This window comes from Coffea arabica, chromosome 1e (genome assembly GCF_036785885.1).
Source record: "Coffea arabica cultivar ET-39 chromosome 1e, Coffea Arabica ET-39 HiFi, whole genome shotgun sequence".
NCBI lineage: Eukaryota > Viridiplantae > Streptophyta > Magnoliopsida > Gentianales > Rubiaceae > Coffea > Coffea arabica.
In genome coordinates, this window is record NC_092311.1 from 41,910,613 (window position 1) to 41,928,115 (window position 17,503).

At 34.8% G+C, this 17,503-nt stretch overlaps 2 protein-coding genes across 3 annotated transcripts; one reads left to right on the forward strand and one right to left on the reverse strand.

Moving 5' to 3' along the window:
- Nucleotides 1-691: 691 nt before the first annotated feature.
- Nucleotides 692-8,847, reverse strand: LOC113704061 (uncharacterized). Of its 2 annotated transcripts, none has more exons than XM_072056290.1 (12): nt 8,693-8,847; nt 8,517-8,576; nt 8,378-8,431; nt 8,216-8,276; nt 8,017-8,093; nt 6,823-6,872; nt 6,624-6,706; nt 5,184-5,254; nt 4,956-5,112; nt 3,400-3,470; nt 3,226-3,324; nt 692-988 (listed from the first exon to the last, which is right to left on the reverse strand). In XM_072056290.1, the coding sequence occupies exons 1-12, from the start codon at nt 8,729-8,731 to the stop codon at nt 917-919; spliced, it is 894 nt and encodes a 297-aa protein (XP_071912391.1). In that variant the 5' UTR covers nt 8,732-8,847; the 3' UTR covers nt 692-916. The 2 variants fall into 2 exon arrangements, with proteins under 2 accessions (XP_071912391.1, XP_027081503.1); XM_027225702.2 differs by having other exon boundaries at nt 3,400-3,536.
- Nucleotides 8,848-9,419: 572 nt separating this feature from the next.
- LOC113704070 (uncharacterized) lies at nt 9,420-16,845 on the forward strand. The gene is made up of 12 exons (XM_027225712.2): nt 9,420-9,654; nt 9,760-9,910; nt 10,025-10,102; nt 10,867-10,982; nt 11,194-11,247; nt 12,212-12,299; nt 12,425-12,517; nt 13,266-13,306; nt 14,418-14,471; nt 14,551-14,714; nt 15,659-15,728; nt 16,460-16,845. The coding sequence occupies exons 1-12, from the start codon at nt 9,559-9,561 to the stop codon at nt 16,583-16,585; spliced, it is 1,131 nt and encodes a 376-aa protein (XP_027081513.1). The 5' UTR covers nt 9,420-9,558; the 3' UTR covers nt 16,586-16,845.
- The last annotated feature ends 658 nt before the right edge of the window (nt 16,846-17,503 follow it).

The window sequence follows — 17,503 nt, forward strand, 5'->3', positions numbered from 1 at the left end:
TGTTACGTAGCTTCAATATGTGAAGCCCAAGTTGCAAGCTGGAATTAAGCTGAATTCAAATTAGGAAAACGATAAGCCCTTTGGTCCACATGTCAAAGGAACAATAAATTCTGATGTGTGTCACATGTAATGCCTAATGAACGTTCAAAAATAGGTGGGCAGAAAGTTGCATTCATGGTTCTCACGGATGACAGAGGAATCTAGTTCCAGATGGTCATTCATTTCGGCAAATAGGGACTTGCCTAAATTCAGTTACATGTAAAGTTGGAAAGACTTATGTCACATCACCAGCTGAGCTCTGCAATGCCAAGGGAAACTGTGTCCATGTGAATTCCATCTCATGATTAGTCAGTGTAACAAAAAAAGAGTTTTAATGGTTTAGCAACTGATGGTAAAATGAACCTAGGAGTCAGGGTGTAGGCCAAATTTCAACTTTTGCTGGCTTGTAATGGTGAGAAGAAAGAAAAAGATTGCCTTGAACCTTCTATATTATTCACAAGGGAAATTATCAACAACCAATGCAGAAGGGAAATCACCAACCTTTCTATAGTTATGCAGCAAGCAGAGTAGGCAAATGCACATTCTAGGCAACTAGCAATGTTAAGCAATCTGCACGAAACATCTCAAAAGAGGAACAATCGTGTGTATCAGTTAGACTGCAGATTTTCATTTTTTTTTTCTTTGTGCAATGTTGTAGAAAGTCAGAAAATGAATTGAAGCACAATTATAGGAACGGTATGAAAGTTAAGGGTTTCCAGAAAAGGATCACCATTTACATTGTTTAATAGAATTATTCCAATGATTTGGCGTCCATAAAACAATGAGAGGAGAAGAATGCTAACTAGCGATCTGTTTTGTCTAACTTTCTCATCTAAAATACTCTTTTCTGATATATGCCTGGTTGAATGTGAAAGTTTCATGATCGCTTCGGCTGCTGGTGATTACTAGCATGAAAACCTTCTGTGTAAGCAGTGTTCTTGAAAATTGTCTGCAAGAGATAAAGCCACTCTAGCGATTAGTGAAAAGTGACAAATAGATTTGACAAAATCAAGAAAGAACAAACAGATTTCATGTTAAGTATAACCACATTCATTATAATTGTTGCCGAAATATCATGGAATTAGTTTAGTATCATTGTTTAATCAACAACCAAATGAACAGTAAAGGAACCTGGTAGCAGTTGCGCTAAGTATCTAGTGATACCCAAGTACATGACACACTGACAAAACTACATGAGCCAAGGGCAACAGTGACCCACTTGCTTTTTAATGTTTTTTTAGGTCCTTCTGGCTTTCTTTTTAACACTTCAATTTCATAAACTTTGCCCCATATGAAAGTTGTATTTTTTCTGGTACCTTCTTATCATATTCTGACTTCATTTCTAGTGATATTAATCTTTCAATGGATATCACATGACATGCATGCATACCAGGAAACTGCAGCATAATGCTGTCAAAGCAAGTACTGCAGTTTAAAGCCTTATTACATTGGAAAACTTTTGACACATCATTTGCTAACTTGTGGTACCATTCTTTTCAGTTATTTGCTTCTGTAAGATAACCAAGCATTAAAGTCTCTCTTGAGACCATCGTCCATATATCATGGAAACATTCATTTACTATCTAAAATCTGCAAAAACAATCTTATCACTTCCTATAGGCCTCAATTCTTCTATTAAGTAGAAAGAAAGATAGCAAGTAATCACCGGCCTAATTTCTTTAACCGTCTATCCTCTCTGGTTTCGAAGGCACTCCTTAACGACTGCTGATTCACAATGTCCAGACCTAGCTGCAGTTGGAAACCCATCCAGATATGATTGCATTCCAAGTTTTTTTGGTTACAATAACCATGAGGTTGCCATGAACCAACCTAAGGGGTTGAGTTGCAGATCTAAAATAAGACGATATAAAAAAGGGACATCAGAACTGACTAGATGTCTTTATTGAGTGAACACTTAGTCAGTATAGGAACTAATTGGGCTGCTTTTATTGGTCAAGCAGCTGCACATTGTCAGGTTGTTTGTGCACTACCATGTCTCAGTGGTTAGAGCAGGAGCAACAGCAAGGATCACTACCCTAGAGGAAATATCTTAAGAACCCCTATCTTCCCCAGATTAGAAGAAGCACCCAAGAATCACTACCCTCTATTTCCTTTTTCTGTCCATTTTTCTTTTCCATTTGCACTATCACCTCATCTAAAAAGTGCCTCTTTTAGCCAGCATATTTGCCACCACTAGAGCTGCAATTGTTCCCATAAACTATAATCCCAAAAGTGAGCAGATAGGGATCCACACATACTGCCTCCATACATAGGCTGATTTTCCCATCAGCTAAATCCCCAGCTCCCTCCCCTAAGGAGTGGATCATTATAGAGATAGTCATTTTTCTATTTTTTGGCAGTCCACTTGCACCTTTGCTTTTATGATGATGTCTACTTGTTTAAATTGAATGGGGTATTGATACTCATATTACGCTTTTACCACTATAAAAATGGACACTATTAGCTTATGCCACTAGATGTGTCATAGTCTCATTTACACTTCAGTTGCTCCTAGATTGAAATGAACCAGTATTTCTTACAACTGTTTTACGCATGCTATGCATATGTATTGGAAGCTACAGTAACTCATACGCTAAGATAAACTGAAGTACAGAGCCAGCAATCAAAAATATTACACCACATGCAATACTAGCTGATGCAGCAATGCTTCTTTAGTTCATTTCTTAACAAAGTGAGCAATTACTATTCAAAGGAGATGGTTTCATAACAAATCTGCAACTGAACATTATTTCAGTTAAACATCCTCCTTGAATGAACTCCCTGTCCATTGTCCATTTTTGGCAGAGGTAAACTTTTTACCGGCTGGTTATTGATTTTACTATAATAACTTAACAGAAATAGCTTCACTATTTAGCATTTGACCAGAAGAGCCCTGGCCACACAAGCAACTAAATTAATTTAAATTCAGCAGTGAAACTCAACTACTTCTAGGATTGGGCCATAATGGAAGAACAGGTCTTCAGATTGAAGAGCTTAGGACAAGGGGAAACTTAAATAAGGCCTCACTATTCTGTATCACTAGTTCTAAGAGGTGTGAGATTCAAAGCTTACACATGGACAGTGCAGTCATAATGTAAAAGCTGTAATTCATTGAGTTGATGACATAGGAAGTCTAGACAATGCTTAAGCTATGTAAATGAGAATCATATGAAAACAAGTACTCACAGCAATGTTCTTCAATTCCGCCGTAAGCTGCCTCCTGATACTGTTCGATACTACAGAGCCAAGTTGATCTCCATGTTGCTTGATAGCCTCACCCTTAATCTGTGCTTATAATTTAAACAGCTTGAGATACATACATTTTTCAGATATTTATTAGAAGATGAAACATACTTTTACCTCTGAAAGAACCACGCGAGATGTCTTCTCTAGAATTTCTTCCACAAATTTTTCAGGATCACTGAAGGAGGCTGACACAGCAGGGGCATTAGTGGATTTCTCGTTTTTTGGACCATTTGGTGGCTTATTTGGTTTATCTATAATACAATAGGGAAATACATCATGACTAAATCATCTTTTTGTCCAGCAACTTTATTTTTTAATATATGCACTTCGATGCAGACCAGAGTAACAGAAGAATAACAGTAATTACAGATAAAAATATGATGTGCATATCATAATGACACGCATTTGAAATGAAGGATGAGAGGCATTTCAAATTTCTAGTCAACTTTTAACAGAGCCACAATAGAGGGGGAAAAAATGTTGGATCACTAAATTAAAATTTGTATTAAAAAAAATATAATCATTAGGTTCTGAGTGAGACATCCATGATCCATCAGCGATCTAGATGGTCCTCTTACTTAGTAACAATTCTAGCAGTTTTAAGTATAACATTATGAGATGATTTAATCATTAAGCTCTAGATCAGCCCTTTATTGTGACCCAGCAGTCTATAGGTCAAGGTTTTTCAAGTATTTAGTAAAATGGGCCATTCTATCAGACTTTTTGGTCTGCTTAAGGTATTGGGAAGCAAGGACGAGAAACAAAGAGGTGCAAGTCACTCAATGTCATAAATTTGATAATGACCAGGATTATGGAACAGAAGCTAGAGGCATGTAAACCATCAGAACATGTTTCCCTCCCTTTGAAGAGAGAAAGATTAAGCACACCAAGTTTGGTTGACCTCGTGTGGAAATTAAGTGCAAAGATAATATCAGAAACAAAGGATCACAAAAATTTTTCAAAAAAAAAAAAAAAAAAAGTCAGATGGTTTCTACTACCTCAATAACATATTCCTACTTCCCTCCCTTCTACCCCACCAACCTTAACTGAAAAAAAAAAAAAAGTAAATGAGTTGCAATCCACTAGGGTGAAGAATCTTCCCCCTTCCTCTGTATACCACAAGATTTTCTCCTAACTGAGATATTTATCAGGTTGTTTTCTGTCATATATGTGGTTGCATTGCATTGTTCTTACCAGTATTTGCATATCCAAGCCAAATTATCGCTAGTCAACACAACCACTATTCTTGAAAGTTGACACTCTCTGTTATTCAAAGTTCAGGTCCTTAATCAATAAAAGCTACAATCGGAAAACAGTCTACACCAAATTTACTAGCATTCTACATGGAAAATTGAAATCTGTTCTCTGGAAAATCAGCAACTCAGTTGATCAATCCATCCTGAGCCCACCATATTATTATTAGGCATAGCAAGCACAAGTGTCATATACATATTATCAATTGGAGTTAAAGGCTATCTGACAAGATGCTCATTCCAAATGAGAAGAATTGTGGCATGGTAATAAGATATGGAAATTGAGTCCAAAACTCGTCTTAGAAAAGCCCCAAGGAAACCTTGCATGTAGCATGATGCCCAAACCATGGGCATACTTTAAAATGTTTTAATGCTTTAACCACAAGTATAAGATGGCAAGGCTTGCCAATATAGTACCTGTAACTACTTTTGATTTGACATCCACACTAATATGATTCTTTTCAGGAGCTACAGAGGAAGCTGTTTTCTCCAGATTATCTGGCAGGATAGTTGCATCAGATGGAACAAAAGCAGCTAGATCAGGAGGTTGATCCTTTCCTACAGGAGGATTAGCCTACAAAGGACAGCCATTTCAATCAAACTAGTTCGCAATATTATGCACTCAAAGAACTGGTGTAATACTACCTCCAGATCAACATAGGCAGGCGGCTTTCCAATGGAATTCAGAAACTTATCAAGATCTCGGGCATTAAGAGCTGTAGGAAGCAAGGCAGCAACATAACATAAAAAAACATTATTAAACCCAAAAAAAATAGCATACAAGAAAGCAGATACGGCACAGAAGAATTTTCATGCTAGTGGTTAATATCACAGGAAACACATTACTCAATCAAATTAAGCTATTGCCACTAGGGGCTAAGTTTCAATTGCTCCATCTAGCCAATGAGAACTTTTCTGGACACCTTAAACAACTATTAAACTGATTGTGAAAAACCAAGCATGTGGCTAAAGCCAACTAGTAGTATTACTTTACCAATCACAGAGGAAATTAAAAAAAAAAAAAAAAGGAATTCCCAGCACTACTTTAAAAAAGTCACGGGATGCTCCACACTCCTTTTGAGAAAAACACAGCAAACCAGTTTGAAAGATATTTATAATAGATGTCACTAGAGGTAAATGATTTCAACTCTTTCTCCTGGTTGGTGCTTAAGAATATCAATTGATTTTTAAGGGTACCTTAGACACACTTTGACAGTTGTGGGCAAGGTAGGTCTTATCGACTTATACAATGAAAGTATACTGCAACCTCAAAAGGACAGGAACAGTTTCTAAAACTAAACTAAAACTCTATTCGAGGTCAATATAATTGCCATCATTATTAGATACTACACAATTTGAGCCAACATAAGGATCGCGTAAACAAAAGTCCATATGCAACTCAGAGTACAGCATATGCATAGATTAAAACAAAAGACCATATGATATTCTTCTAGCGCAAAGACCATATGATATTCTTCATGTAATATGAGATCTTTAATTGAGCCGCTTATTTAACAGATTACGCAATAACTTAACAGATAACAAATGTACTCCAGATACCCTTGTACAAAAGTTCCAAATGTGTTTCTCAAGGACATATCAGGTGGTTATGCAATACTTTCAGGATAATAATTCAGCGTATTATATAGGTGATCTTCAATAAGACTGAAGTGTTTATTCTTTAAGCGTACTATCATTTTCAAGTATTTAATGAAATTTTTAAGTTCAGCTTTTCATAATAGATCAATTGATAATGCCATTGAAAGCAAACATCTTATGTCAGCAATGTTTATTTGTTCCTCCATCAATTTATGAAGCAAGTTTATCCACTACCCCAAAGCTGGGAGGTGACATTAGATGAATATCTTATGTTCTGAAAGATAAAAGGGGATTGAGTAGAAGGCAGGTTATCTTTAAAGATTTAGAATCACAAGGAGATTATAGAATTGCATAAAGTAGAATTTATACCACAGCATGAACTACATGATTAGATTATAGCATGAGGTTTATAATATGTAGATATCTATAATCAGATACAAAAGCAAAAGATAAGTAAAGCTTCAGTAAAAAAATCCGTTCACTTACATATTGTCACATCATTAGATAGTGGATGGAAGAAACAGTGCCCTTGGGTTTTCAATCCTTGGTCTAACAATAGAGAAACGCTCCTTCACAATGAAACAGCACTGTTAGAACTTAGAACAACATAGTTTCACACATAAAATGAGAATACCGTAACTAAACCAATGAGGGTAGGTACCAAACTGCAAAGTAATAAACGTACCTAGCCGATTCATTTACAAGTGCAAATGGAGTAACACAACCCCGAGGTACCTTAAAAGCAGACAAAGCAAGAAATACCATAAGGGACTGGCTAAAAGAATACTTAAACAAGTTGAAAGGGGAAAAATATTTTCTAAACCAGCCGCTTAAGTTTAACAAACATCAATCCTCACATATCAAAATGGGTGCTCAAGAGTTGATTTAAACGATGAAAAGATATCACACACAATTCACCAATTATTTACTGTAGAAAGTACATTAGAACAAGTATGCAGAATCTATTGACAATTGTATGGAAGTATCCACAAGATACAGGAAAAAGGGCCACGTCAAATATGATATATTACCATTATAAATAAAATCAAAAAGCAAGCAAACAGAAATGAGGGAGAAGGAGAAGAGAAAGATGACTGAAAGAGTAGAATAACCCAAAGGTTGACGAAAACTGCAACAGTATACGAGATTTAGCAATCTGTAGTTTACAACTACATCATTGTGCAATAATCCTGAATTTGCTCTTTATTGTGTAGCCGGTACCGAGGAAAACCAGATAATGCATAAACACAGGATAGTTCCATTTATAACAAGATAAATACGGAGATGTTTAAGTGCAATCAACCTTATACTTGAACACGAGCAGTAACAACAAGAAACATTTGACAGATATGGTCAAGTCTAGGCTGTTGATTTGCTTTCTTTTACAAATGTCTAAGACCAGTAATAGATCCCAGCTGGTTGATTTGATAAACATGCATGGCATCTACAGTAAAAACATATAGAATAGCCTACATGTTTGTTTTATCTTATCTCACATTGTGAACAGCTGTATGAATGTTGTCAACACAACATTTAATCACACTCATGCAATTCTCCAAGAGCTTCAATAAAACCAAATCAGGAATATCCATCATACTCAAGTCCATGCTAGACTGTCTTCATGAAAAGTCTTGCTTAACTTTAACAATGCATGTATCAGCGAATGCCAAACAAATAATGATACACTGAACACACAACAATCAGTAATTACACATTTACACAAATGTATGTCGCTAAATGACTACTAAGAACAATTAAATTCATCTTAAACTTCTATCCATTACAACCACAAATCTTCTCAACAATTATTGAAATATTTTCTACCACAAGTAAAACAAAGAGGATGACTTCAAACTAAAGCTTAAAAGGGCATTGCCACCTGAAGTATCTCTCCAAGTGCTTCTTCAGGAGCCATCCTCAACCCTCCTTTTCCTAGACCAAGCCTCTGTGATAAAACTGCTCAGTCCCAACATACATGAACAACTTCCATTAATGCTAAAAAAAGTTAACGACACAAACATAATGCTACAACTTACTACATTTAAAAGTAAATAAAAAGAATGACTTCAAATCCATACTTTTCATGTCCACTTTGGTATTTGACAGTGCAGAAACAATATAAAACCTGGATTTCTTGTCCTGCACTTAGGAAATTATGCAAAAAGAAATTAAAAATTAACAAGTAGACCAGATAAATCCAAATATCAAACAAAACTAACAATGGGATTCTGAAATCATACCTTCAAGAATAGATTTTTACTCAGTGCACCATCCAAGTGCCCTACATATTTTGCCTAAGCCCACCAAAAAAAAAAACACTTTAATTTATGTTAAAAGTGCAAGAAAATTAATGGGATTCTTTATGAATTTTAAACTTACCTGCTCTTCAACTGTCAATACAACTGGATGCTCATATTGGTAAAAATCAATTTGAAGCTCCTAAAATAGAAAAAAAAAATCGAAGAAAAATCTTTGCACTTTAGATTAAGCTAAAAAAACTAAGGAAAAATAGACAAAAAGATAAAGCAGATTAGACAATTTTGGTAAAAAGATACCTTTAAACGAGCTATCAGCTGGTCTTTGGAGTAACCCATTTGCAATTTTCTCAAGGATCGTCTGCAAGAATCGAAAGAGGGGCACTGGAGTTGAGTTATGGCCGTCTGCTGCTGAGAAAGGTTGGCGCTGTAAAGTTTCTAATTGTATATGAACCCTTGTACTTCTCATTATATTAAATTTTTGGACTTTTTTTTTATATAAGTGGGACTTATTTTTCTTTCAAAAAAATATTTTGAAACTTATTAAATTATATATAACCTAGACTGCTTACTTTATAATTGTTCATTATGTTGATTTGAAATTGAAAAATAGCATCAATAAATTATTTTTTAACTTATTTTAAGTAAAAAAATTATAAATACAACATTCATTACTTAAAGAGACTTGTAACTTTTTAAATCACTTTAAATAAAATCTATTTTTATCTTTTTTAATAATTTATCGATAATAATTAATTTAAGAGGACTGTATATGTTTTTAGAACCTATTTGTGTACAAAAGAAAAGTAGAACATTTTTTATATTGATGAATTTTATGATATGTCTCTATTTGAGCGAAAAATTCCCAAGAAAATGCCCTTTTTAACATTTTTTTATTCTTTTTACACAACTTTTTATATAAATAATTAAATATCTATACTGCTTCTAGTCTCAAATTGCACTTACACGCCACCATTTTTTGATTCTTTCTCTCATTTCATTTTATCTTTCTCTTCACCTTTCCCCCACTTCTTTTTTCTGAGTATGCGCAACTCAATAGTCTAACCTCAGCCTAAAACCCAAAAGGCCAACACCCATAAATAAGTTCCCAAAGAAAGACAGTGTCAATCAAAAAAAGTGGAAAAGAAGAGGAAATCACACAGAAAATGAAGAAAATACCATTGCTTCTGATGGGCTGTGGTGGTGTTGGCCGCCAACTCCTCCACCACATTGTTTCCTGTCGGCTCCTTCACTCCAAACAGGTCAATCAACAATCCCATTGCAAATATCTGCATGAAAATCGAATGTTAAAAATAAAATGGAATCTTTTTTAGTATATTTAAGTGGACTAATGCTGAAACTTGCAGGGCATAAGGTTGAGAGTAGTGGGAGTTTGTGACAGCAATTCTTTGGTTTTAGCATCAGATGTTTCCACAAAAGAATTGGATGATGCATCTTTAATGGAAGTTTGCAGGATTAAGTCCAGTGGATCATCTTTGCATTCACTCAGTAATTTTGGTAATAAAGTTGTGGGCTTTTTTACTTTATTGTTTTTGATCATAGATAGTTTGGTAAGTATACATGATGAGAAGGTGAATTCTGTTGCTTTTCTTTCTTTAAATTTTTGTTTAGGTGATTGCCAAGTGTTTTCTGGTCAGGAAGTTGTAAAAAAAGCCATTGACATTGCTGATCGATTTGGTAAATCAACAGGTTTGTTTCTTGCTGTTAATAATTGTACTTTGTGCAGAATGTGAGATACTATGTTTAATAATTTATCTGCTTTGTATGCCTCGTGAGTTTGACAAATAAATTTGTGTTAAAGAAGAAACTGTAACATGAACCCTGTATTTTAAAAATGGTGTAGGTTGGCCCTTTTAGTTAACTCTCATGAGATTCCTTTTGAGTTGGATGTTTCCAGTGTTATTCAGTATATTAATTAAAATGCTTACAAGCAGGGCACATGAGAAAAGGAATGTATTCTAGTGTTTGGTAGCTTCTTTAGTACTTGAGAAACATGTCAGAGTTGTTTAAAACTGAGATCATCAAGTCTGAAAAGGAAACTGTCCCATTGGGTAAATCTATTGGGTAATTTGGGCTCTTATTCAGAACATACTGTCTTCCAACATTATTTTAATTGGCATGTTTAATGCTGATCGGATATACAACAAAAGCAACACTTTTCTGACTTTCAGAATTTTGCATCTTTCCATTTGGATGCGGTGTATATTCATGTTGTTTCACTGTTAGTTGCTTAGTCCTGATGTTAATGAAAATCAGAATACTATACCTCTACAAATTGACTCTAGAGATCGTACCAACAACTGCTGTTATGTCCATTTTAGCCTTGCTGTTATGGAAGCACACTAATAGTTTAATTTAGTGATGAATTGCATCAATGCTTACAGATTCTTCTTCCTCCCTGGTCTATAGCACTCAATACATGAAACTAGCTAAAAAATTTCTGATGGTGATAGGTTTGGCATTTGTTGATTGCTCTGCCAGTTCCAAGACTGTTGAAGTGCTAAACCAGGTGGCAGATTTGGGTTGTTGTGTGGTGCTTGCCAACAAGAAGCCACTTACTGCTTCTTTGGTATGTATCCATTTCATGTCCTCAGATAAATGAATATGAAAAACAAAACAAGTGGAGTTTGCTATTTGTTGGAGCTTTAATACTGTAATTGCTTTTAGATTGTTATCTTATAGTATTTCACCATTACACTGGCGAATGGTAAAAGTTTGCCCAATTGTTCAGTCATCAAACTCTATTGTATGTTTGAACTTTATCAACTCTCTGTTTGCAGGAAGCCTATGACAAGCTGGTGTCACACCCTCGTCGCATCAGGCACGAGTCAACTGTAAGTATAACTTAATTCTTAATGTCAATTGAGTCTATTTCATAGAGTGGACATCTTGGTACAAGTTTCAACAGCTATTTAAATCTGTCAGATCTAGTCAAGAAAATAGCAGTTGAATTTTCTTTTTCTTTTTTTTTTATCTGGTGAAAAGATTGAAGTTCGAATTTGACATGTCTATGAGCTTTCCCTCATGGGGAATTCAACAGCTAATTAAATCAGTTAGATCCAGTCAAGAAGATAGCAGTTGAATTTTCCTGAAAAGGTTGAAGTTCGAATTTGACATGTCTATGAGCTTTCCCTCATGGGAATGTATATTCTTCCAATATTTGATGTTCAAATATCAGTTTTTGAAGTGGATCTATATGTTTGTTAGTATCAACATATATGGTGTAGATAATTTGAAACAGCGTGGCAATAACATTCTTTGGTTCCTATCAACTTTACATTCCTTTGTTATTTGAATGTCATGTACTTCAATTATTGTTCCTCATTGTTATGTAGGCATTGCAAACAAAAGATGTGAGCTTTAGACTTTTTCACTGTTGAGTCCTCTAGTTATCACCAATAGCAGAGCTTTTGACACTTGATATGGGAGAGATGAGCTTGAACCTTATAAGCTAGACAAGCAACACTAATAAATTTCAGATTTCTGACCCTCATTCTTTGCAACACCAACGGTGACAGTAAGATATTGACCGTCAGTAGGAAAAGGCCATTGCTATTGAATAGAACTATAGAAGGGGTCTGAAATCTATTTTTTCTAACCCCTCCCCCCTTTCCCAGCAAAAGAATGTAATGAAAAAAGAAATGGAGATTTCCCGGTGAAATATTTCTTTTGATGATCAATTTGTTTTCTTTAGGAATTCTGAATATGCTCTTTGTAGCAACAAATTGTTAATAATCTTATCCATAGTCTAGAATTTCCTGAGGTGAAATAAACATGATTGTCCTTGTTGCGTAATAGGTTGGTGCTGGCCTTCCTGTTATAGCATCATTAAATCGTATGATTTCTTGTGGAGATCCCATCCATTGCATTATTGGCAGTTTGAGTGGTACTATTCTTTTTCCTCCTCTTCATGTGTTTCTTTGTTTCCCATATTTTGCATGAAATTCAAGTTATAGAACTTCTTAATATGCAGAATTTGGGTTTAATATTCTATGTTCTTCAATGGACTAGGTACACTTGGATATGTAATGTCTGAACTTGAGAATGGAAAGCCATTTAGCAAGGTTGTAAATGCTGCAAAAAGCCTTGGCTACACTGAACCAGGTAATAAAACAGCTTCATCAGGTCAATTTTATAATTCACCTCAAATATCCTTGATGCTAGTGCAATTGCAGATATAATCACACTGAACAGTTGGGCAGTCTGAATTCTCCGTTATTGTATTATAGCATGAGAATCTGTAACTTGTGTTGCATTGTATTTGCTCAGTAGCCTGGGTGTGGGCTATAATGCTATAACTCCTGAATACATTTGATCTGATCATTTGATAACAAAGGCAGCCCTCTGGAAGTAATTCTGAAAATATTGTGCATTATTGATTTCCACAGCTTTATGTGGTCAAGGAAGGGATTTTCTCTAAGCAATATAAAAGCCTGCTGTATAGCTGCAACTCTGTTTAGTTGTCTAGCATCATCCTTTATGGTTGCTTTTTTCTTCGTTTAGGTTATCTGTGACAGATATTTGGGAGAACAGTTTCAGTACTGCCTTCTCTTAAAAGGATTGTGTGCAATTTTTTGTTTAATTTTAATATATGATTTTGTTTCTCCAATGGATTAACTACAATAAATACATGGGAAGTCACAGGTTACTCCCTTGATCCAAAATTTTAAAAGGAAAAAAGAAAAGAAAGTCATGTTAATGATGTTATTATGCGCACTTTGAGGTTTTGGTGCTGCTATTAAATTGTTTTGAAAGCATAAAGAGTAAAATGAATAGTCGTCCCTTTAGTCAGCATTTATATAATTTGTCAGTTTGAAGCAATTTTCATTTTAGATTTTATATTTGTTTGCAGATCCTCGAGATGATCTCAGTGGAATGGATGTTGCAAGGAAGGTATAAAAAGAAAAAATATTTAGTTGTAGTTTACTTGCAAAATTGAAAATACTCTGAAGTTTACAACTTCCACATCAAAAAGATATTTCTTGGATTGCATAGAATATTTTCCCTCGAGTATCTTTGTGGAACAAAGACAGAAGGGTTTGGCCATTTATTGCTGTATATTGAGTGACAGTGAGAAAAGAAGCAGTTTTTCCAAACTGCCCTTATAAGCACGTTATGATTTTGTTATTGATAAATCCTCTATTTAATGAGATAAGTCTAATATAAGTTCTATTTCGATGATAGCTTTGGTCTTTGCTAGATTTGGATTTACAACATTTGGTTTATACAGGATAAGTTAAAACATAAGAAATCTTCTTGTGCAAGTTGTTTAGTTTTTTAGAAACATATGCTTTTGTCTAATGCTCCTCCTCGGACACATTGTAGAAGCAAGGAGCACATCGTATTTAAAACTTCTTGTTGTCTCTTTTGTTTTAAAAAAATTAACAGCAAAAGCTTGTTATTATATCCAAAATTACAGCCGGGATACTGATATACAACTGCAACTAGATTGAGAAAGTTCCTTTTCCAGGTTACTGATTTGAAACTTTCTCTGCTGTGTTATTCTGTGTGGTGATCTTGATTCAAATAAGATGTTTCAGTATTTTGTTTGTACTTTTGATACAGATAAGATTTTCCCCAAAAATTCACGAATCATGAATTTTGGGACAAAATAAGTCGACATTCATATTTATAGGTACTTTTAGTAATCTGACTCTGGTTTAATTAGCTAAGGTAAGCAAAGAATATGTCACGTATCTTTTTGTAAAATAAGCTGACATACAGGAACATCAGGAAGATATGTTGTTCCATAATTATGTCTGAAACAATAGTAGCTTAAACTAATAGCTTGGTTGTTTCTGCAATTAGGCGACTTACTTTAACTAATGAGTCTGTAACTGGGTTAGTGTATTATCATGTTTGTTTCTGATAAGGCTACTTTTATCGTGGAAATATTATTGCTTTAAAGATAATCATTGGGTGGATATGTTGGCAAATTAGAAAATTTCAGCAAGCCTGAAGAAATATGGCACTTACTGATTATCTTTCTGTACCTCTGAAACAGGGTTTAATCCTTGCTCGACTTCTTGGTCATCGGCTTAGCTTGGAAAACATCAAGGTTAATTTATCGCAGAAACATTTCTTTAATTTTATTTCACGAAGTCAGTATATGTTGACTGTAATGAAAAGTTTTGCAGATTGAAAGCTTGTTCCCCTTAGAAATGGCACCTAATGTGCTGCCTGTGGAGGACTTTTTGGTGAATGGCCTTCCTTTGCTCGACAAGGACATTCAAGATAGGATCACAAAAGCTTCTTCTAAGGGGAAGGTTCTCCGTTATGTTTGTTTGATAGAGAACAACAGGTGCCCTTCTATCCAATTGTGTTTTGCATTTGGAAGCTTGACAGACTGTGAAAATATTGTGCCATGCTGATAAGCATAAACATTTTCACCTTTCTGAAGGCTGTAAGAGTTCCTAAAGAATTTGGTGAATATTTTTAATAAGATTTATTTTAGAGTAAATGCAATCTTTCTTTTTGGTGATAATTACAGCGCTTAACTAAATTGGTTCATTGTTAGAGGAGAGGATCTGGTGTTTGTATTTTTTTAGTTGGCTGATGGCCTGAAGTGTAGTAATAACCTCTTACGCTGTTCCAAGTTCTTTTCATTGCCACTTATAGACAAATGTATGTTGGCATTTGTTTGTCTGGTATTTAAGTTCTGGCATACCTGAATTCAGGCAGATAACTTTCAGTTCCATCCATTTATTCTTTACTTAGTTCCTTGCTAAAAGAAGTAAACAAATGAATGGTTCTTAATATTCAAACTCTAACCCTCTTTATATCCTGTTCGTCTCACCTTTAGCTGGACAATAAGATATGAACATGAGTTTCCTACAGTGTTCGTAAAAGTGGAGGAGGTACAGTATCAGTTTCTTTTTAGGATATTGAACCACTAACTACATGACTTCCAACCTATTCCAACCCCCCAAAAAAAAGGAAATGCATTCGTCATCCTTTCTTTGCTAGCACTGAATCAACGGTTTGTCCCATATGAAGGCGCATCCATCTTAGCCATGTTTATGGATTCTTTACAAATCTGTCTTTCTGCTGCCCCTTTCCTGCATATCTGTTTCCTTACTTCCCTTTTTTTTAAGGGTGTGTGCATCTGTGAATGTGTTTCTACAAGTACCAATCTTCTGGTGTTAGAGATACATGAGCACAGCTGCTTGAGTAAAACTTTTGATATCCTTACCAGAGGTACATGTCTATATTTCCTGTTCAATTAATGGATTCCATTTTCTGTAGGTGTGAAGTTGGTATTCAAGAACTTGAAAAAGATTCTCCATTAGGAAGACTGAGAGGAAGTGACAATTTGGTGAGCAATTTTTTCGAGTTTGACAGTTGATCTTAACTGACTCTGTTCTGTCTTAATTTCAAAATTACTTTAGTTCCATTTGACAAAATCTACAGAAGTTATGCTTGAAAATAGATTTGTTTCCTGTAAAATGGACACTCTACTTTAGACTGTAGCAGTCCTACCCTAGAAACTGGTTTCAACTTTTCATCACTTAGCTTTCTGAAAACTTTCTTTGTGATATGCCATTTTTGTTCCATAGAAGAAAGTATATCTCAGCCTCCATCTGTAGGAAAAGGAAAAGGTACTGCTTTGTTCAATAGTGATAAATACAAATCCATGACATAGTTAAAACGTGCATATTTTGTGCACTTATGTGCAAAATGCTCCATAGACTCTTCTTCGTCAAATCTTACTCTCCCTTTTTGGTTCTTATAACTACTGAATCTAGTTTAAATTTGTCAATGGATATTGGTTTCATAGATTGTACGGTAAATCCTTGGGTTGACAAGCAGGAATCCTTGATTGTGAAATTAGGGTTGCCATCAGAATTACTCATGCATTTTTAGTCCCTTTCCTCTTCCTCCCGTTAATTCTCATTTTCTTCACAATTTTCATCTTCTTCATTGTAGACAGCTTCTCTTTCATAAAACCTCTCCCTTCCCCACCCCCCCCAGGGTGCTTTTTCCTTTTTCATTTTGTTCTCAGAATTCACGGAAAGTTTGATAGTTTCCATTAACCTATAATTGCAGTTGGAGATATATAGTCGCTGTTACAGGGAACAGCCATTGGTTATTCAAGGTGCTGGAGCAGGAAATGACACCACTGCAGCAGGAGTGCTTGCTGATATTCTTGATATTCAAGATCTATTTTCTTGATAGGAAATTTTGTTGTCTTATGTGCTAAAGGTCAAGGTATCGTTGCTATATATTTTCAGATAGTTAGAACTTCCATTTGGAGATGAAACTCTTTAGCTTCCAGTGCAGATATATAGCAGCCTGAACTTTGAGCACCATTTCCATTGACTACACTTCAACTTCCTGCTGATATGATGTTCACATAATTTGGTGAACTTTTGTGCAGCTACACAATTATGATGAAACTATTCAACTACTTCATGTGCTTTCTTTGGTGCCTATATAGATCTTTTGGTTTTGGTTCTTTTACCTTATTGTGGCCAAAGTACAGAAATTTATAGGAAGGATCAACTATAAAAGCTTTTGCATCAGTAAGCAACCACATTGGGTCCTCATGTCTTTTGTTTGTGAGTTCTTTAAGCTGCTTTTACATGTGAGCATAAAGTCATTTACTACTCTAATTAAGCAAGGATAATGCAGATCACCTCACTAATTAACTTTTAATTTCTTAGCCTTCTCTAATCTTCCTAGTTATTCAGGTTACGTGTCACACCATTAAATGGAGCATAAAATCTCTGCTGCTGTATGTAGTTAACTTTTGTAGCATTACAGGAATACATAGTTAAGTAACCTTCTCGGGTGTTAACAATGGTACAGTACTGTTATAGAATTGTAAAACATAATGAATTGGTTCTTGACTTTTAATTTGTTACTGTAGATTAAGGGTGCAAACGAGCTGAATCAAGTCGAATTTTGACCTAATCGAGCCGAATCTCAAGTCTATTTTACAAAACTCGAACACAAACTCAAAATCGATGAGTTCAAAACTTGAAGCTCAAGCTCAAGCTTAAAAAATAATGAATAATAAATATTTTATTTTTTAAAAATAAAAAATAATTATTTTATTTTTTAAAATGAATAAAATAATAATTTTTTAAC

Coding starts and splice junctions, on each gene's coding strand:
- LOC113704061 (XM_027225702.2), bottom strand. CDS start 8,731: ATGGGTTACTCCAAAGACCAGCTGATAGCTCGTTTAAAG. Junction 6,873..8,016: donor CACTTGGAGAGATACTTCAG/GTGGCAATGCCC, acceptor TCTGCTTTTAAG/GTACCTCGGGGTTGTGTTAC. Junction 5,255..6,623: donor ATCTAATGATGTGACAATAT/GTAAGTGAACGG, acceptor TGCTTCCTACAG/CTCTTAATGCCCGAGATCTT.
- LOC113704070 (XM_027225712.2), top strand. CDS start 9,559: ATGAAGAAAATACCATTGCTTCTGATGGGCTGTGGTGGTGTTGGCCGC. Junction 10,983..11,193: donor AGCCACTTACTGCTTCTTTG/GTATGTATCCAT, acceptor CTCTGTTTGCAG/GAAGCCTATGACAAGCTGGT. Junction 12,300..12,424: donor CATTATTGGCAGTTTGAGTG/GTACTATTCTTT, acceptor TCAATGGACTAG/GTACACTTGGATATGTAATG.